The sequence below is a fragment of the Urocampus carinirostris genome, chromosome 1 (assembly GCF_059441175.1).
Source record: "Urocampus carinirostris isolate Australia breed hairy pipefish chromosome 1, RoL_Ucar_1.0, whole genome shotgun sequence".
Taxonomy (NCBI): Eukaryota; Metazoa; Chordata; class Actinopteri; order Syngnathiformes; family Syngnathidae; genus Urocampus; species Urocampus carinirostris.
The window spans coordinates 42,889,111-42,908,830 of NC_142349.1; the positions used below are offsets into that span (position 1 = coordinate 42,889,111).

At 39.5% G+C, this 19,720-nt stretch overlaps 1 protein-coding gene across 3 annotated transcripts in view; it reads left to right on the plus strand.

Annotated features, from left to right (window-relative positions):
* Positions 1-19,720, plus strand: part of crlf3 (cytokine receptor-like factor 3) — a 25,614-nt gene continuing 5,894 nt past the window's right edge. Inside the window, exons 1-9 of one of the 3 annotated variants that reach the window (XM_088340382.1) lie at positions 1-191; positions 5,521-5,649; positions 9,476-9,683; positions 9,774-9,861; positions 11,482-11,659; positions 12,460-12,688; positions 12,780-12,918; positions 12,993-13,105; positions 16,725-18,507. In XM_088340382.1, coding sequence (XP_088196508.1) covers positions 5,533-5,649; positions 9,476-9,683; positions 9,774-9,861; positions 11,482-11,659; positions 12,460-12,688; positions 12,780-12,918; positions 12,993-13,105; positions 16,725-17,008 — 1,356 coding nt within the window. In that variant the 5' untranslated portion in view covers positions 1-191; positions 5,521-5,532 and the 3' untranslated portion in view covers positions 17,009-18,507. Of the gene's footprint in view, positions 192-5,516; positions 5,650-9,475; positions 9,684-9,773; positions 9,862-11,481; positions 11,660-12,459; positions 12,689-12,779; positions 12,919-12,992; positions 13,106-16,724; positions 18,508-19,720 lie in introns of those variants that run through there. The other 2 variants (XM_088340374.1, XM_088340388.1) reach the window with 2 other exon arrangements.

Genomic DNA, 19,720 nt, shown 5'->3' on the forward strand with positions numbered 1-19,720 from the left:
TGAGTGTCGGTCAAAATAAACCCGTTTACAATTGGCCTATTGTACTTAAAGCACCGCACGAATGTAATTTGTGGTCTTGTTAGTTCAAGTTGAAGTTGAATCAGAATCGAGAGCCTGGTTGTCGTCAGCCTACGTTACCCTAAATCTTGACGTCGGTGGCAAGATGAAGGCCCGAAAAATCTGAAAGAAAGGTACATACGCCTGTTTGGAAATATATCTCTGTCGCCGTTTCCTAGTGACGTATACTTAGTGTTTATCACGCGAGTATAGTTCCACTGTCTTTTTGCTCACGAGTTAAGTTAGCTGCAATCTTTCCAAACTTCTCGTCTGTATTTCAATGAGGAACTTCACTCAAATCGATGTGCCTCATCGTTCCAATATTCTTAAAAGCAACCAGAGCTGATGGAGCCTTTTATTGTTTTCCATTGTTCCCTTAAAGCGAAGGAGTTGCAATTTTTAGCTAGCTAGCTGCCCTGTTACTTTGCTGCAAGTTTGCATGCTGGTTATTTATACTCTGCTTTTATGTAAGGCGCCAATGCAAAGAAAGGGTGAACAGTTTTTAGGTTAACTTCTAACCAAATGGGACGCTTTTGAAGGTGCATTACATTTAAACCTTACGGAACATATGCTTAAGTTAGAAAAGCATCCAATAGACGTTCTATCAAATGCATTTTTGCATCGGGGGGAATGGTTGAAAGTGTGGACGGTGGTGAGCACGCTGAGCAATAATCCATAGGTTCATTATTATTTTTTCTTCAGCCAATTATTGGCTTTAACGTCTCTGGCTTCTTGCGATTATCCAAGAAAAACTATGAAGCGTTAGAAAATGGTTCACTTCTCGTTTTTTTAAATTATTTTGATCCATCCATCCATCATCTGCACCGCTCATCCTTAGTAGGGTCGCGGGGGTGCTGGAGCCCATCCCAGCCGCAAATGTAAACCCGTGAACACACTAGTGATGTGCTCATCGGCTCAGATCCCTGAAGCGTGTGCTGAGCATTTTTAAATGAGTGGTTCATGAACCCCTAGCATACCTGTCAACCTCCAAGGCTCCATGCCCTTACAAAATGTTGTATTTTCCCTTACAAAATAATCTTACACCATATTTTGTTTCCAAACGTGTTTATTTACGTAGTTTAACATGTTAGATTGTACATGTGTTTTGTTACATCATATATATTGTTTATTAACGTTTTATTGTGAGTTACTCGACATGAATGAGGTTTATTATAAAAAAAGTTCAAAAATTATAAAGCTCGGACGTTCCCCGTAGAAGGAAAAAAATGCATATAATTAAGTAGAATAATACATTTTCTTATTTAAATTATTAATTCATTTTCTGCATTAAATTATTGTTGGTAAAATGCTGATTAAAGGGATAACCACAAACCTGTCTTTTTTTCATTTTCTCCTTTTATACTTTTTTTTTTAACTTCTTTATACGACAATAATTGGTAATATAAGGCATCAAAGCAAGTGAGCCGTTTGAGAGTCGGCTCTCTTTAATGAGTTGAGCCGAAAAAGACTGTTCTCTAATAAGAGACGGACTTCATTTCACTACATAACTACCACGTGAAATCCGAGGCTACAGATGCATGCGCGCAGTAGCATCAAACCACTCGCTTTGTTGGCAACAAAAAAAAGCGATACCGAGATAGTGGCAAACTCGTTTGACTTGATTGATTTGCCGTTTCGTGATAGTCGGATGGTACCCATAATTGACAAATTTGCGTTTTTCCGTTCAGATTTTCTTGTACGTCGTACACGTCTTAAAATGCATAAAAAACATACTTTGTACGGCAAAAACGTACAGGTTGACAGGTAAGCGCTAGTCGTGGTGTGTGTTGATGACCTAAGCGGTGACGTTTAAAATCCTGCGAAGAGATTGTACCACGTGATTATTCGGGGACGATTCGTTAGCGTTGAGTGTGATTCGAAATATAAGTGTCAGAGAAACACCCCGAGAGTTGAAAGTCCCGCTCAGGACTGGGAATCACAGAAATATGCTTGCCTAATTCTTTACCAACTTGCTATCTCAGCCCTTTGAGACTCTTTGTGATTAAGGGCTATACAAATAAACATGACTTGACTTGACTATCTCATATCGATGCACCCATGCTTCATCTGTACCTTGTGAAAGTTTTTTTCAAAAGCGGGTGAAATCCTTTGTATACCACAGAAACCGCCTGGGTCCAAAAGCATTGGAAAAACTATTGTTTTTAAATAAGAATGAATAAGCACTTTATTTTATTTCCTTATTTCCCTTGTTACATACACAGAGCAATTTATAAAACACACTGTTGGTCTCCTAATACACTCTTCAAAAATATATATTTTTGTATTCAGAGCGGTTTTTACACAAGGATGTTATGTTTTTCTGTCAACATGGTGGCATAGTTAGGTAATGATTCATCTTGAAGCTTCTGGGTGTGTGGAACATTTCCCTTTAGGACTTCACTGCTTTATGGGACTTCATTTTGCCATCATAGTGAACGCTAATTGTGATAACATAAAATCGACATATGCCAGATATATTAAGTCCTTTTTAGGAGTGTGTATGTGGATTGTGTAAGTTGATGCAATTGGACGACAAAAAATTACGAAAGACATTGCAACAAGTGGCGACATGTCTTTGGGTCGATAATTATGTGGGTTTTTTTTTCTCTGTTTGAGTGCCTTACACAACTCGAGTGTTTGTCAGAGCGTGTGCAGTATCTAGCAATGGAACATAAACCACCCTATACTGTATATGTTTATTTGAATGCCCCTTAGATTATATGTGGCAGCAGGGTTCCCTAAAGTAAAACTTACATGTACACTACATTGCAGTAAGTCTGTTACAGAGGCCTAGAACAGTCATGCTTGATTACACGCACATTGACCTAAATACTCTCTTTAAAAGGAGAAGCATTTTCTCCTCAAAATAAAGCCAAGATGGGCTACAATGTTGCAACCACACCCGTGCAAAACTCTGTCCAGATTATTCATCTTGCAGCTGTGCGTTTTTCACTCAAAAGAAATATTGCACACATGAGATTCAATGGCTCCAGGCTCCTTCTCTTAGATGAATAGGGAATAACTGAAAACGAAAAGCTGGACAGTTGGGGGAACTTGAGAGGTGTGAGAGAGAACGCTTGACCATTGTTTGTTCCTAACGCGATTGCATAATTAAAATCCATGTTAGTGGGGGGGCATTGTGTCAACAACACTGGGCCAAAATCTTTGCCGACATTCTGTAATCATTTGTTTTTTAAGCAGTAGATATTTATTTGTCAGGGAGAGGGCGTTGGGGTTCTTACTGAAATTGTGTCTTTGCTAGCAGTTCCGTGTTCAGTATACCATAGCTTTTTGAGACTTCCTCTTTCAATGAGAATGAGGAAATGCATTGGACCCTACTGTGAAAGCTCACATATATGAGAGACAGCAACACACCAAGAGATGGACGAAAATGACGTCCAACAGGTTTTAAGTCACATTCCTTTTGAACTCCCAAGTGTCACTCAAAAGTGAACTGCTGTCAATTGTAACATTTTAAACAATGACAATTTAATGAGTGACCTATGTTATTTTAATTAAGCCTTGCTGTTTTCTTTCACAGGTGAATAACTTGTTGTTGTTTATATCTCTTAGCTGGAAGCCTCGCGAGGGGTTAACCAGTGGCACGCAAGCGCACGGCAAAATAATAATGATTTTTATTTTTTTTTAAATGCTCATTTTTACCTGAAATTTAGACATTTTCAGTTGCGTGCCGTGTTTACGGTAGCGCCCCTCCTCCTCTGCTTCCTGTGAGTGTGTGCACGGTGCCTCGCAGAGGAAAGCTCTGTGTTTTAACCCAGCCAACGAAACACACGCACGCGTGATAAGTGAACGAATCATTCAGTGAAAACGTCTCGTTCTTTCCAGCCAGCATGGACAGACGAATGGGGCTTTTTGCAAAAAATGACCGTGGTGTTTGTGCATTATGCCTCGAGCATTGTACCTCGCACATCAAGTGTTAAATGTCATTATTTGTTATTGCAACATCTATTGCAGCCTGGTCATCCTGGAAGGGGGATTACCACACGTGTGGTCCCTTCTCAAGGTTTTTTCATTTTCCTCATGTTGAGGTTTTTTAATTTTTCCTTGCCCTCATGTAGGTTTTAGACCAGGGGATGGTGTAATAATAGTCTGCGGTTTGCAATAACCTGTGCAGCCCTTTGTGACTCTTTGTGATTAAGGGCTATACAAATAAAAATGACTTGACTTGACTAGACGAAAAATGAACATGAATTCAAGGATGAGTCTGACATGGCGGAGACATTAAAAGGCACAGTGTCCAGGTATGGCCAATATACACAGACCCTGAAAACCTTATTTCATTGCTAAAAACACCACCACTGAAGCAAGTTATCACATTGCTCACTGCATAGCAAAGCACAGAAAACCATTTACTGATGACAAATATTTTTAAGAAGTGTGTGTGTGTGTGCTCGCGTGCCTTCTGCTTTGCTGCTGTTATTTCAAGTTTTGATATTTTCTGCAACAAGATATCATTGATGAATTGTATGGTAGCTGTCCATATCATTTGTTTTTTGATTGTAGTTCATTGTTAATGAAGAATGGTTGATTCTGGTCATTCTGGTGGCAAAAAGTTAAAGTCATGGATGGCTACAGACCTTTCCACTTTTCATTCACATTTATTTTTTAGTTGATTGATGAACAAGAATAGTGGAAGATAAATTGTTGAGTTATTCAATTCCAATGTATATCCATGTTGTATATTTGGACTGGTGTAAAATTACAGCTCTGTTGGATATAAAGCACACTGACTTACAAGGAAATTTGAAAGTGGCACTCCACACCAAAGAGGTTGCCTACCCCTGGTTTAGACAGTTGATTCAGAGTACTTTGCTTATGTATGGCATAAACGGTGTTTTGCAGTTGTTGAAGTGAACTGTGTGCAGCACCTTTAAAAATCCCCTTTTTCGATTGAGTGAACTTCTCACATAGATGGTCTTTTAGTTTTGTTATTCAATTCTTGATATTTTACAGAATGACCATAAATGAGTGTGTTGGTACACTTTTCATCACTCATGAATTGTTATTGTTGCTTTACTTCTATCTTTATTTTATTACTGTTAATCTCCAGTATTCTAGAACCAACAGTGAAAATAAAACTGATTATTAGGCTTTATGTGGACATGTCCATAAAATAAACTTTCTGTCCTTTATTCTTTAGCTGGAGTGTGCAATATGGGAGAATATCATTGTGGTCTGTGGGATTGTTCACATTTGATAAAACATCAAACGAAGAAATAACTATCAACACAATCTGACTGAGTCAGGCTATTTGTCGCTGTGACAAAGCTACAGACTTCAAAAGGTTGGACTAGTGTCAGAATTCGTGCCCGGGCTGATATGTTCCTGCTTCCGGAATGGATTGATAGCACAATAATTTGTGATGTCTGCAACTCAGTCATGAGGTCACATTGTGCTATGGCAGCCAGTTGTGCTAACTTAATGAGAGTGTTTTTCAGCAAGTGAGGGGCGAGGATGTCGGCCGAGGTGGACGTGTTGCTGCAGGAGGCCAAAGAGAGTATCGAGGCGGCACAGAACTTTCGTGGTGAGCTGCAGCAGAGACTCTCCGGCCTCAACCAGGCACGAAAACAGGTAAGCATCATTTTAGCACCTTTTTGTCCTAACATCAGTGATCAGGAAGAGTGGTATGGTTGTGTGGATCTCCGCGTACACAGCATGCTCTCCTCTCTCTCGCCCAATGCCCTCTGCATGCAAGATAAAATCATCTGTATACTTCTCATTTGCAGTATTTTGTGACATTTTTACAAACTAACTCTGCTCACACCTTGTTTTGATTCGAAAATGAGGGTCAAAACAAGCCCCAACGATCTTAAGAAACTGCGGAATAGACAGATTTAAGTGGTATATTTGTTAATAGGTGTCACAGGCATTATTATCATTTCATAACATTTTACCAAATCAAGAAATGCCCCACAGTGAAATAAACTGTGCCAAAAATGTCACTTGCGTCTGAAGAGCAAAAACACATGATCAAGTTTGTATTTTTAAACAAAAAACATTTAACCCTAACCTTACTTTAAAACCTTAGCTGGAAGCCTTGAATCTGTACTGGAACCACAGTATGAAACCCAAACCACGTTTTATCTGCTAAATGGGTCTGGCAGTAGTGTCTTCTTCCTGGGATCTTGGTGATCCAAGCAGTGGGAGAGCTCACTATCAAAGCTTATAACCATTGCCACTGCCAATAAAAAGGTTGTTGTTATTTTGTTTTTATTGTCCTCATTTTTAAAGTGGCACAGCAGTAAGATATCTAAAAAAATGGGCACATTGCCCAAGGCATAGCGTAGCATTCATGGGTGTTTGAGATCAACAGACCCAAAAACTGTTTGGGCCCTGTCAAAAGAATAGAAGTTGCTAAAAGGAAATGTATTATCTTAAATAACTATGCCTCAAGTTTTTTTTCCATTATTTCCTGAAAACGTAAAAAAAATGTCCTATTTATGAAAAAATACAAAACATAAAATTCAACTTGGTTATATATTCATTTTTGTAAGGTTTATTGTTCTATATTCTTTATCAATTATCCATTATCCGTCAGATCACAATACGCTACAAAGCCAAGGGGCCGAGACACTTGCTCTCAGCCAAGAGGCCGAGTCAAGGTCCTAGCCACAGAGCCATGCAGCGACTAGTGCGAATGCACCGTTGGCATACCAGCACAGCTTGATTCCCACATGCTGATATGTCTAGAATCTTATAGCCGGCCCTTTAAAAATAATGAACATGGTACAATTAATGGAGGTTTAACAAAACTATCCATCCATTATCTGCACCACTTGTCCTCACTAGGTTCACGGGGGTGCTGGAGCCCATCCCAGCTATCTTCGGGCAGTGGCCAGGGGATACCCTGAACCGGTTTCCATACAGTCGCGGGCCACACAGAGACCGATAACCGTTCACTCGCTCATTCACACTTGGGTACAATTTGTATCGGCCAATTAACCTGATTTGCATGTTTTTGGAATGTGGGAGGAAACCCACGCAAGCACGAGGAGAACATGCGAACTCCACACAGGAAGGTTCAATCTCATGACCTCAGAATTGTGCCGCACACGCGCTAACCACTGCTCCCCAGTGCTCCCTCAACAAAACTAATGTCAATGAAATATTTAAAAAAAACAATTCCTAAATATTAACTTAAAGTGGTGCTAAATAATCCATGACATAAATGAAAAAAAAACCTCTTACATTGTTTTAAGATTGTTAACCCATTTAGATGGGTAGACCAGTGAATAATTTGAAACAACTATCGATAAAATACAAATCTATAATCAACTAAGAATGCATTAAAAACTTAGTAAACATAAAGTAAAGTACAATCTTTTCAATAGTAAATTACTCTTGCCATAGTCTTTAATTATTCCTAATTTACATTTTGACAACTTTGTTAAAAGTATGAACTTAGACACTTTTTTAAATTTGTTTAGTTCGTTTTACTTGCACAAATCAGTTTTGCAACAAATTTCCAAATTATTTTCATTTTAGTTTTTCTTAAGCATTTCAACTTCAGAACAAAAGCATAAACAGGGACAAGGCGGACTCCAAACAATTTTCCCTCTTCTTTTTGTTCAGCAATAGTGAGCACAAAATCTGAGGCTTGTCTGACGTTCTTGAATCCTTGTTGATATTTTCTGCGCTCGTCATTCGTCGTCGGCATGGCGCCCATCGTCTGCAGGAAGTCCTGGCGTCGTGGTCTATGTCCCCCATTGTGTTGTGCTCTCGCGACGCCTCGCTTTGGCTTTATCGCAACTCGCCGTTGACTTCCTGGTGTCTCTTTGTTTCTGCTTTGCCACATGCAAATACAGACGTCATTCAATCAATGTGTATGGAGTTATCTTCTCCATTCTCAAACCTGCAATGATGAACTCTGTAAATCAGATGCTGTCTTTTTCAAAGGCCATCTAGATAAGGGGTCACCACTTTTTGTGTTTAATGCTACGGTTTGATCAGCATCCAACATGTATTTTTACTTATTTTAAAATAATATCGTGTCCAAGCATTTATCATAAAGGAAGAAATACTCCAAAAAATATGTATTTTTAGCTTTGAATTATCGATTTTGCGGTTCAGTGATATGGATAATGCTTGATCAGTCCCAAAGGAAAATGATATAGAGACACAAACATATCACGTCGATGGTTTGATTCTAACAAGCTATGTTTTATTTATATGATGAAGAAAATTGAATCAAATGAAAGGACATTGTTGACACAACTACAAGCGGTGTTGGCTGGGGGAGGAGAAATTCTGTAGCTGGTTAACAGTACTGATCAATAAACACTGTTCAAAGATGATCAACTCATTTTAGGAATTATTTCAGAGGGTGTCATAATTAAATAATTGCCCAAAACATTAAAGACAGGTTGTTGCATTATCTTTTGGTTTGTACCTCTGAGAACAAAGGGGGGGCACTCAGATTAGGGGTGTGTGTAAGGGTGCACATGGCCTCACAAGAAGCTGAAGAAAACCAGGTTCTTTATCCCTTTTGGCAGTTAATTTTGAGGTTGTTCTCATCCAGACAGAGAGAACCACAGGCTCTCCAAGCCTTATAGCTCTTGGGTGCCCGTGCCCGATGTGTGAGGACCTCGTTCAGCCCAGGATTAGTCCGCCACCTCTTGGGTAGGGACCTCTGATCTAGATAATATTGTTTGAATAAATGGACTTTGTCATTACACCAGTATAAAGAAATAGAGGGATTCTCCTTTCAGTGTAAGTGAAACGAATTAGAAAGGTAAACACGTGCAAAAGGATAAAAATGTTAAAAATCAATATATTATCGATATAATAAAGATGTGCATATTCACTTTGGCACTTGTACAGAACATTATGCTCATGAACGCTGTAGATAGGAGTTCAGGGTGGTAATGGCTTTCGGTAAGAAACTGTTCCCCATCAGTTTTGTTCTTGCTCTGATGCACCTCTGGCGCCTTTGAGAAGGCAGCAGGTCAAAGAGCTGGGCATCTTGATGTAACCAATCTTGATGTTTTGGGCTCTGCTAACGCACAGACTGGAGTAAATGTACATCAGAGAGAAGAGAGGGCAGGAAATATGTGCTGCGCTGCTTTCACTGTCCTCTGCAGCTTCCCTCCGTCTGCCTCAGTGCAGCTCCCATACCGGAGGCAAACAAAGTATGTGAGCAGGCTCTCGATGAATGCACTGTAGAAGGCCAGCAACAGCTTCCTGTTTAGGTTGTTTCTCCTGGGGATTTTCAGGTAGTGAAGACGCTGCTGGACCTTCTTAATGATGACTGGTGCGTTTGCTGTCCAGGAGAGATCATGACAAAGTATTATCTCAGGGCATAACCTTGTAGGACCTCACAAGTGGGAATAAATTGAAAATAAATGAAAAAGATGAATTTTCATAATTCTACAAAATGTTCCTGGTCTTCCTCCAACAGGTGAGGGGCAGCTCCAGCCAGGCACGTGAGGCCCTCCGTAAGCACTTTGCCGAACTGCAGGCGGCGGCTGCTCGGCTGTTGTCAGAACGACTGGATGCACTCCTGACTGAGGTGGATGGCATTGAGGCTGAAAGCATCAGGCCTCTGGATGACTGTCAGAGTTTGGTGGAGTATGGCGTAGCACAGGCTGACGAGCTCCTTAGAGAGGGTAAAGCAAAAACAATAACAAAAAAACGTGTCTGACCAAGTGCGTGTTTTTTTAAGGTTTTTTGATTCTTATTCTTTATTGTTTCTGCAGGAGAGGCGGCTCTGCGCTGTGGTCTCGGCGAGAAAGAAGACAAACTAGGGAGCTTCACCAAAAAAGCCATGCACATCCAGTTGGATAGGTACAGTGGCCCTGACTTGAGCTGCAACAAATGTTTAAAGCACTGGAGTATATGAAGTTCAAGAAAATAGGAGGCGCAGCATTTTCCTTTATATCTTCAGCAGTGCTCGTTTTCCAAGTGGGTTAATGTTATTGCAGGCTCACTGTGCAAAAAAATAATTAACCTCAGTGGGGGAAACGTTTGGCTAATTATCGGTATGTATTTGTGTTTTAACAGATTGATATATTTTTTCAAATAGCGTATAAAAGTTTGATTATGTCAGTTATGTGATAATTATTAATTACACCATTCTGTCAATAGGCCGAGACCAATTTTTTTGACTTGACTTTTCTTTGTTCCCTTTATTATTAAGGAATAGCAAATTGAAACCAAGTGAAAAACAAACTAAAAAAAAAGAAGCCTTGCTGATTAACAATAAATCTGCATGATGAGTTCTACGTATGCACAAAAATGCTCAATGTAGTTCTGTTTGTGTATATGTAAAACAAAGCATGCAGCTGGTAACTAATGTACTCCAATGTGTAATTTTTTCATTGAGGGACATGTTGGCATTGCAGCGAAACAGAAACATGATTTTATTTTATTTTTTTACCACTTCATATTTTCCTTTTTTTAATTCAGCAGTCACGTTTAAGGAAACTAACTAGCCTGGCTGTAGACTGCCCTGTCTGCTAATTGATCGCACAATAGCCGAGGTCTTTGGTCGTTCATTTGAAGACATTATGTCACCCGGTCGGACACAAAATAGTCACAAAACGCACAGTAAAATGTGAGGACGGTAAGTGTTTTGTTTTTGAGAATGTGTTTCGTTGTAATCAAAACCAACTACCAGATGCTGGATGACAGCTGTTAGTAGGCCAGGACCTGAGTTGTGAAATGTAACCCCGGGAGTATCACTTGACTTTAGAATGTCTGACTTCTGTGAGAGCAGTCTTGGCAGTCCTGGATTTTTGCTCATTCTTTTCACAAAACTGCTGTCTCCGCTCAGTTACCTCACAAAGTTGTTTATTTCTGGAGTTGTGTCGAAATATTGAAAATTTGATTAGCTTAGTTTAGCCATCCAGCAGTAACGTTTGTCTTGCGGTCTTTCAAATACAAAAAATGTAAAAGTGAAATTACATTTTCACATCAATTTGTGACTTACTTTACACTGTTATGTTAACAATAATTTGTCCAACAACATAGCATAGCTTATTTTAAGATGCTGTACGGAATTTGGAACTTTTTAACTCAATGACGCCATCTTTTCTTATCGCAGCCTCTATACTTATTTTTGCGCGTGTAAGTATGCGTGTTTCTTAGATGCCCTCAGATAAACTTTTTTTTTTCCATCTTTTTTGCAGGTTTGGGTTTGCGATTGGACTGTATTTGAAACATCCCATTTCTTACTTTCACCATTTTCATGCTACATTATCAAAAACTGCATAATGTCAATCCCCCCTCCCTCTATCCCTCGTTCCAAATGTATTCTGTGGCTGAATCAGCTTTGCTAAAAGTGAGATGAAAGAAGCTAGGCGCTGTGGAAAAAAAATAAAGGGGATATTTGAACTCAGTTGGGCATTGTAAACACGTACTTGATAGAGAATATATTCTACTTTTAACGTCCCGGTCTCCTTGCAGCCTACCAGAAGTTCCGGCCCTGGTAGACGTCCCATGCGTATCAGCCCAGTTTGATGACTCCCTGCTGCTTCTGCTCCGGGAGCACGTCTGCAGACATGGGTCGGTGGCCTCACACCCGCCCGTCCTTATTGAGGAGCTGCAGGAGAGACCGGGTAGCATCCTGGTACGCTGGTGCAAGGTAAGCTCAAGCACGATTCAGAGTTTGAATCACTTTCTGTCATTGTGATGTTTCCAATGGTCACAGTTCACTTAACCACCAGGCTGGTCGGGCACCACTACCTTTGGGATGTGGCAAGTTCAGCCTGGTGGCGCCATCCCTCTGTTTTTTTGGGGTATTGATTTGCTCCCCCACATGAAACAAATAGTAGTGGTTTCCACGGTTACCAGTAGCAGGAGAAGCCTCTTGATTTGACTTGGATACAGAACCCTCATCATTGTATTTTGTGTTTTCCCACAATATGTCAAGTATGGAAGGACCAGAGTACAGTACGAAATGCGTCTTTATCAACGAATGGCTTTCGAAGCTTTAATTTTTATGTGTCTGACGATAGGTTTCAAGGAAATTTTGTTATCAATTGTGACTCCCAGGAATTTATTTTCATCCACACTTTACATTGATGTATCATCAATCAGAATAGGTAATTCTAGGTTTTGTTTGAAATTGCCATAAAACATTACTTGTCTTATTTACATTTAATAATAATTTGTTTGAATCCATCCTTTTTAATTAACAGTCATACAAGTTTACTATAATCCGTGTCACTAAAAAATCTGTGTCTATGAACAGAATGAGTCTAAGTACTTGAGACACTGCAAAAACAAGGATGTGTACACATTGAAAAATATACAGTTGCATATCAGAGGGTATCTCAAGCAGCTGTACTTTAAGTTCGTGTACACAAAACAAACACGGGTTTATAACTCCTTAGTGCTTTGGTGTTTCATGAAAATCTTTTTTTGCACTGGTGACGGTTTTAGGTAGATGAGGATTTTGCCGCTGCGGATTACCGACTGCAGTACCGACGCTCGGGCAGTGGGGCAAACCAATACGAGGATGCTTACGTGGGTTGCGACACAGACTTCCTGGCGCTGGGCCTGGACCCCAACGTGGAGTACGCATTCAGGGTATGCGCCCGTGGCGAGGGCCGCACTGAGTGGAGCCCCTGGAGCGTTGCTCAGACTGGACACACCACGTTGGAGCCCCATGGTATTGCCAATGGCCTGCCTCTTGGTTTGGTGCGTAATTTTTTGGTGGTTATAAGCTAAATGTGCATTTTTTTTTTTTTAAATGTGGGCAGAGTGGCGACCTGGCACGGAGGGTTACATTGTGAGCAGCAGGCGCAACATTGCCTTGAGGAACGATTCCGTCCCTACCAGTTGTCCAGTGCTATATTCCAACGCGCCCACCTACTTCTGTGGCCTCACGCTCACCTTTAAGTATGCACACGCAAACATTCACATGCACGCATGGACATTTTTCAAGTGTTTCTTTTTTTGGGGGCACTCTTAAGGATTTCAGCAACTGGTCAGCCAGACCGCCGGGACAGTTTGGGCGTGTGCGTGGAAGGAGAAAAAAGCTGCTGTTCACTCCAGAGAGATCAGGCTGTCTGCATCTCTACTAATGGTACAACATTTTAACCCTCTGAAACGATGAGTCTTATTTAATTCTGTGTATTTGACTTGAATTTTACTGATACTAACTTAACATTGTATGCAACGAGATTTGACATGGCATTCCATGATAAACATGTTAAGACTTTAAAGGTGATGTCCGTAACTTCAAAATATTCTACTTGCTCACGCCATCTTATGGTTGAAATCATCATTGCAGCCTCTGTCAAGCTGCTTGTATGGCGCATGCACTTTCGTGTCACTTGGGGTAGAGATGGCATATGGACTGTACTTGAAACAGTCATTTTCATCCGAGAAAAGAAAAAAAAACCTTGAACACGTTTGTGAAATCAGTCAACAGCTTCTGTTCCAGGTTGTTCCTCCTGAAAAACCATTGAGTTGTTTTTTCCCCTAAATCTGGAAGCGCTGTGAAGAATTTCTACCATTTGTCTCCGTTATTTACATACTTGCCAAATTTACTTCTGCTGATTTTTACTTTGGACCATGGGAATGTGGCTATCAGACAAACGGTTTTTGCCATGGCTAAAGGCTGTGCCAGGTAACATGATCAAGCACAATATATTATGTGCAAGATATTTGAAAAACAAAATTAGTTTTTTGTTTGATTTGTGCGTTTCAAGTGTTTTTATTTTTTGTCGACTTGGTCTTAAATTTGATTTCAAAAGGCATTCAAAATGTCTTAAAATGAACCTGCCTTAAGCTGTAGCAATCCTTGTCTCCGTATTTGTAGTCTTCCTTGGACTCGCTTGTGGTTGCACTACAAATTACAGCGACATTTAGTGGACACATATTAAACGACATCCCTTTAGGAACAGTGGAATGTTTTTATCAGTGCTGTTTCTGTGGAAAACCCCTTTTGGCCCAACCTTCGTTTCAGCGGCCCTCAACTCAAGTGTGTTTGAGACTGTTTTAAAGTGTCTTTGGGTGGGGTCAGTCAGCGTTATGTGGGCTAAATAATGGCATCCTAATTGCCAACTGGTTTCTTGCTATAAATATATTCGGGGCTAAAATAATTCAGCACAAACCAACTCGGGCCTGCAGGTATTAAAGCCTGACCCAGTCAAACCAATTTACTTCATGTCCTATTTTATTTGTGAGGATTCAGAAGAAGGAGGGGCGATTAAACTACTAAAATCGAAATAACAAACAAGTAATTCTCAATTTTGTATTGACAATGTTGATTATTCTTTGGGTATTTATGGTGCATAAGTGAGCCATCTGCTAGACCTTTGCACTAACAGCAGTTAAACAACAACTATCAACTTAGAATAAAAAAAGAAATGGTATTAGGTCTTATCTCATTATCATACTATCTTTAAACAAGGTTTGAGATGTTTTGGAGCAGCGGTCTCCAACATTTTGGAAGCAGAGAGCTACATTTCGTTACTAACTAGCGCAAAGAGCACCCAGTTTGATATGCATTTGAAAAATAACAATTTTTTATGTTTTACAATGTTGTTACTATGTTATTAGCATGTTATTTATTGGAAGTAGGGGAAACAAGACGTCGTCCCAGTCCAGCACGTATTCTCAGAACAGGTCCCCAGGCACCTCGGCTGTTCCAACAGGGCATCCATAAGGGACCCCTGTGTCAGAGGAGAGAGTAATTTGTTGCACTTTTTCTCAGATCAAACTAAGAATTATAAGTCTGATCATGTTTATTTGTATAGCCCTTAATCACAAGGAGTCTCAAATGGCTGCACAGACCACAGATTATTGCAAACTACAGACTATTAATATATCATAACCCTGATCTAAGACCTACTTGAGGGCAAGGAAAAACTCAAAAACCGCAACATGAGAAAAGTAAAACCTTGAGAAGGGACTGCACATGAGATAATCCCCTTTCCAGGATGACAAGGCTGCAACAGACGTTGCAATAACAAATAATACAAATATATTGTCAAAATTAAATCTAGGTCATTAATAAGCTATAGAATAGAAGTGTGTTTTAAGCCTAGATTTAAACAGTTCCACTGAGGAGGCAGAGCAATCCACAGCACCAGCAGTCGAACGGAGAACGCGTTCGAACCTGTGGATTTTTTTCTTGGCCACTGGGATCAATAGAAGACTAGCATTTTCCAAGCAAAGGTCCGACCAGGATCATAGGGCATAAATAAATCTGAAAGATGGAAGAGGGCAGGTCCATCCATATTTTTTCCATCCATACTAACTGAACCATAACATCTCATTTTAAGTTGACAGGGAGTCGATGCAGGTTAGCTAAAAGCGGGGTAATCAAACTTTCTTGTCTAAGGTAAAAGCTTCACTGCACCATTTTGAACCAGCTGCAGGCTCTTGATTCTAGACTTTGGGAGACTAAGGAGTAGACCGTTACAGTAAATGAGATGGGGAGTAACCAATACATGAATTATCATCAACAGACCCCAACAGCATAGGGTGAATTTTAGCAAAGTTGCGGAGATGGAAAAAAGCTGTTCTAGTAATATTAACGTGTGATTGGAGTCAAACGTGACATATACATTTTTGACTGAGACACTCTTGGTGATATTGCATTTGTCAATATTCAGAACCGTTTTTGAGAACAAGTCATGACATTTAGATAGACTAATAATTAACATGCCGGTCTTTTCAGAGTCTAGGTGCAAGAGGTTGAGTGACTTCCGTTTTTTATCTCAGTGAGGCAGATCTACAAATTTTCAGTTTAGTGTGGCAGATTCCTCCATCGGAATATTTAAGTGAGTTGCATCCGCATAGCTATGGAAACTGATATTATACTTTCGGATAATATCACCTAATGGAAGCATGTAAATGCTGAAAAGAAGGGGGCCAAGTACTGAACCCTGTGGAACACCACAGGCAACATTAACGGGCTCAAATTTTATTTCACCATATTTAACACAATTCATCTTATCTGAGAGGTAGGATCTGAACCATAAAAGGACAGTTCCTGAGAGTCCAATCTCTTTTTCCAACCGGTCTAGTAAGAAATTATGGTCTACAGTGTCAAAGGCAGCACTAAGGTCCAGCAACAGTGATGAAGCGCCGGAGTACATTTCCAGTAGAAGACAAATGTTCTGACTATGTGCGGCCAGGGGTTAGTTTATATCGTTCTGGTTGATCAAATTACTTCCCACAATTCCTTTCTCTTTATTCAGTTCAGAATCCCCCGCGCTTCGTTAAGACTTTGCGACTCAACGATAAAATACTGTATTTTAGTTGTACTACAGACCAGTTTAATGTCTGTCAATACTCCTGCAGCTCAGTTCAATAATATCAAAAGTTTGGTACAGTGACAATACTCGAGTGAACCATATTGTGATGATGATGAACCCTAATGCCTTTTCCTGTCTCGTGCGTATGCCTAGTTGTCTAGTGGATAGGATTCGTCTCACTCAATGTGACAATCTGAGTTCGATTCCCGTTGCATCCAATGTTATGGAATTGTATGCAGTTGTGATCAGTGATGTATTCCAACTGGTCAATGTCACTTTTATTTTTTTTGTCAAACCCTCACCCTTACTGCAGTTTTATTGTGCCTTACAGTCAGTATGCCTTATCACAAAATACTATTTTGGGGGGGGGTTAGCCTTATGGTGTGGAAAACAGGACTTTTAATAAAACCATCTAAATGTGTCGTTGCTCGTCAGGTGCCGTGTACGTAAACGGTAAGGAGATGACCAATCAGCTTCCTTCAATCACCCTGGGTTCAGCTGTGACTTTCGACATGGAAGTGGTGGGCGTCATCCCACTTAACAACAACAACCACATTAGTAGCCAAGTCTCTAGCAACGTCGATGGCCTGAAATTGCGAGTCACCATCGGCTCGGGCAGCCGAGAGGTGGTTTTCGATTGGCTGCTGGACACACCCGTGGAGGGACTCTATTTCGGTTGCGCTTTCGCGCATGCTGGTTGGAAAGTGCTCGTCTTTTAAGACAATAAAGGACACGGATATCACTTTTACACCTCAAAATTCCAGGATTTTTTAGTACTTGTTGTTTCCTTGGATGGAGAGCTCCGAACCAGGTAAAGTTCCTTGACCTCCCAGAAGGCTCACCTAAGCTCACCATGGGATTGTCTGGTATCAAAACATTACTTTTTACTCATTCACAATCCGCTTTTTGCAGTGCATGTTTTTTTTTTCAACGCAAGAATTTTAGTTATTGGAGCTCATTGATACACCATGATCCTGAAAACTATTAACCAATTTTAGAAGTTATTGTGCCCTTCAAAAGCTAACTAACAAACTTGTTCCCGGACAGGCTGGATAAGTAAAAAAGTAAAATAATGTCAACCTAAAAAAAATTAGCTTACTGTGGTATTTCAGTAGTTTGCTTTATCATTTAGCCTACTTTGGTAGCCGACCTTATTTATTAGAAACAGAGATGACAATGAATACATTCTAAGCATAACACATGTTCAAAAACAATGAAGAAAATTCTTAGGTCGGGCATTGAATGCCTTCACTAATTAAGTTTAAAAGTCGAGTGAATACAGTTTTACACCTGCAACAACTGAACATGCTATACCAACTCAAGTTTCAGCTATGAAAATGTATAATTAGTTGTCGTAGTGGTTTGAAATTATTACAAGTTTTAGCTTGGGTAATAAGATAAGACCACGTTAGATCAGACTATGGTACTTGGCTGGCCCTGCATAAATTGAAATATCCTTTACCTCCCTCTAGTGGCCAAAAGGAGCATTTGGGTTGTATTTATTTGAAAAATTGTAACTTGATATAAATAACCTTCAGACTCGCTTCTTTTTTTGACTTTCAGATATTTATGGCGGCCTGAATTAAATCATCCAACATTTGACTTTCCTGACCTAGGTTATTGTTAATCTGATGATCTCATCAGCTCTAGGAGCGGTTTTGCATAAACAAGGAGTCCCAGTTGACAATTGTGATAAGTTATGTTAGGTTTATTTTTTTTTTCCCCCCTTCAAAAGAAGGACTTTCAAATTTTAACATCCACATTACCAATTAAAAAAAAATCACTTGTGACATGTTGGTAAATACACTAAAAGTTTGGGTGGCTACTTTAAGTATTAGGTGGTCAAAAAGTTGGTAGTTTTAAATTTATACACTGTGGCCATGAAGACTATGTTTCTGCCATCTCTTTTCCCTAACAATTGCGATAGACTGATAAGATTTAATTAACTGGCATGTGTTTTGATGTGTGATTGGGGGGCCGGGAGGGCGAAAAGGAACCCGCCTTCGGTACAAAGTTTAAAAGTAACAATAATATTCAAAATTAGTGTATTATGGAGGTAATGTTACCATCATATGTTTTTAATATTTACTGATGTTTTTCCATGTATTGTTCTATTTTGTCTCATCAACCTGGTGATGGAAAAATATGTTCATTACCACATAGCCAAAATGTATGTTTGTTTCATGTTTAAATAAATACAGAAGAGCTGTGTACTTAATTTATAAATTATCTGGCATGACTGAATTACTTTTGATATTGCATATTATTCTGGGGGTCAGGTTTAATGCACATATCAACTTCTCATTATCATTTATTCTGAATATGGATTACAAGTTTTGCAAGAGTTCCCGATTGTTGTCATGTTTATTTGTATAGCCCTTAATCACAGAGTCTCAAAGGGCTGCACAGACAACAGATGATTGCAAACCACAGACTATTATTACACCATCGCCTGATCTAAAACGTACATGAGAGCAAAGAAAAACTCAAAACCTCAACATGAAGAAAATGAAGAAACCTCAAAAGTCAAACTTTTGATTTCTGAATTCTCCTGCATCACTCCCGTTGACACATACAATCCTTGTTCAGCCACCAACATTCCCTGAAGCGTGCACATGTTTATATTTACCTATAAACTAAAACTGAAAACTGTTATGGTGGGGCGGTCTCAAGCACAGAGTAGGACACTGAATTTCTCCTCATGGAGATAGTCTCCCTACTGTATATACCTGCACCTAAGCCAACTTTACAACAATGAAAAGATACTTAATCAGGGGGTTAGTTTATATGCATATATTTGGTTGTGTGTCACCAGTACGTAAGAACAAAAACGTGGAGAAAAAAAATAAAAATGAGGCGGCCACATAAACCAGAAAACAAAAGACAAATTTAGATAGAAATGAGAATCAATTTTTAGCTCTTACCCCTTTACAAAACAAATTTATATATATATATACACATACTCAATTACACGCACCAACATACATACATACATCAAGGCCTCGCTGTCTCTCATTACTGTGCCTTATCAATAAATGAATCAAATCCATCAGTAATTATTCATGGTCATTCTACATTGTATTCCCACATTTTTATACATCTTGAACTGAAGGAAATTTTGATTTTGCGTCAGGTCCTCATTTTGATTGTTAGTTTTATACCGGTTATAGATAAATATAAAATTTCAATGTTGTTCTTTCAATTAAGATGTTAAAAGTTAAATCTCCCCTTTAACATATAATCGCCCTCCCAATTTCTAAATATTTCCTAAATATTTTTGAGAAGTTAATTTTTTTTAAGTTTATGTGTGAATGTTGGGAAGAGTAAGGTGAAGTATTCACGTGATGGAGTGGGCATGGCGTTAGAAATAAGATTGCATGGACAGGTGCTGGAAGAAGTTGAAAGCTTTAGGTACTTTGGTTGTGATGTGG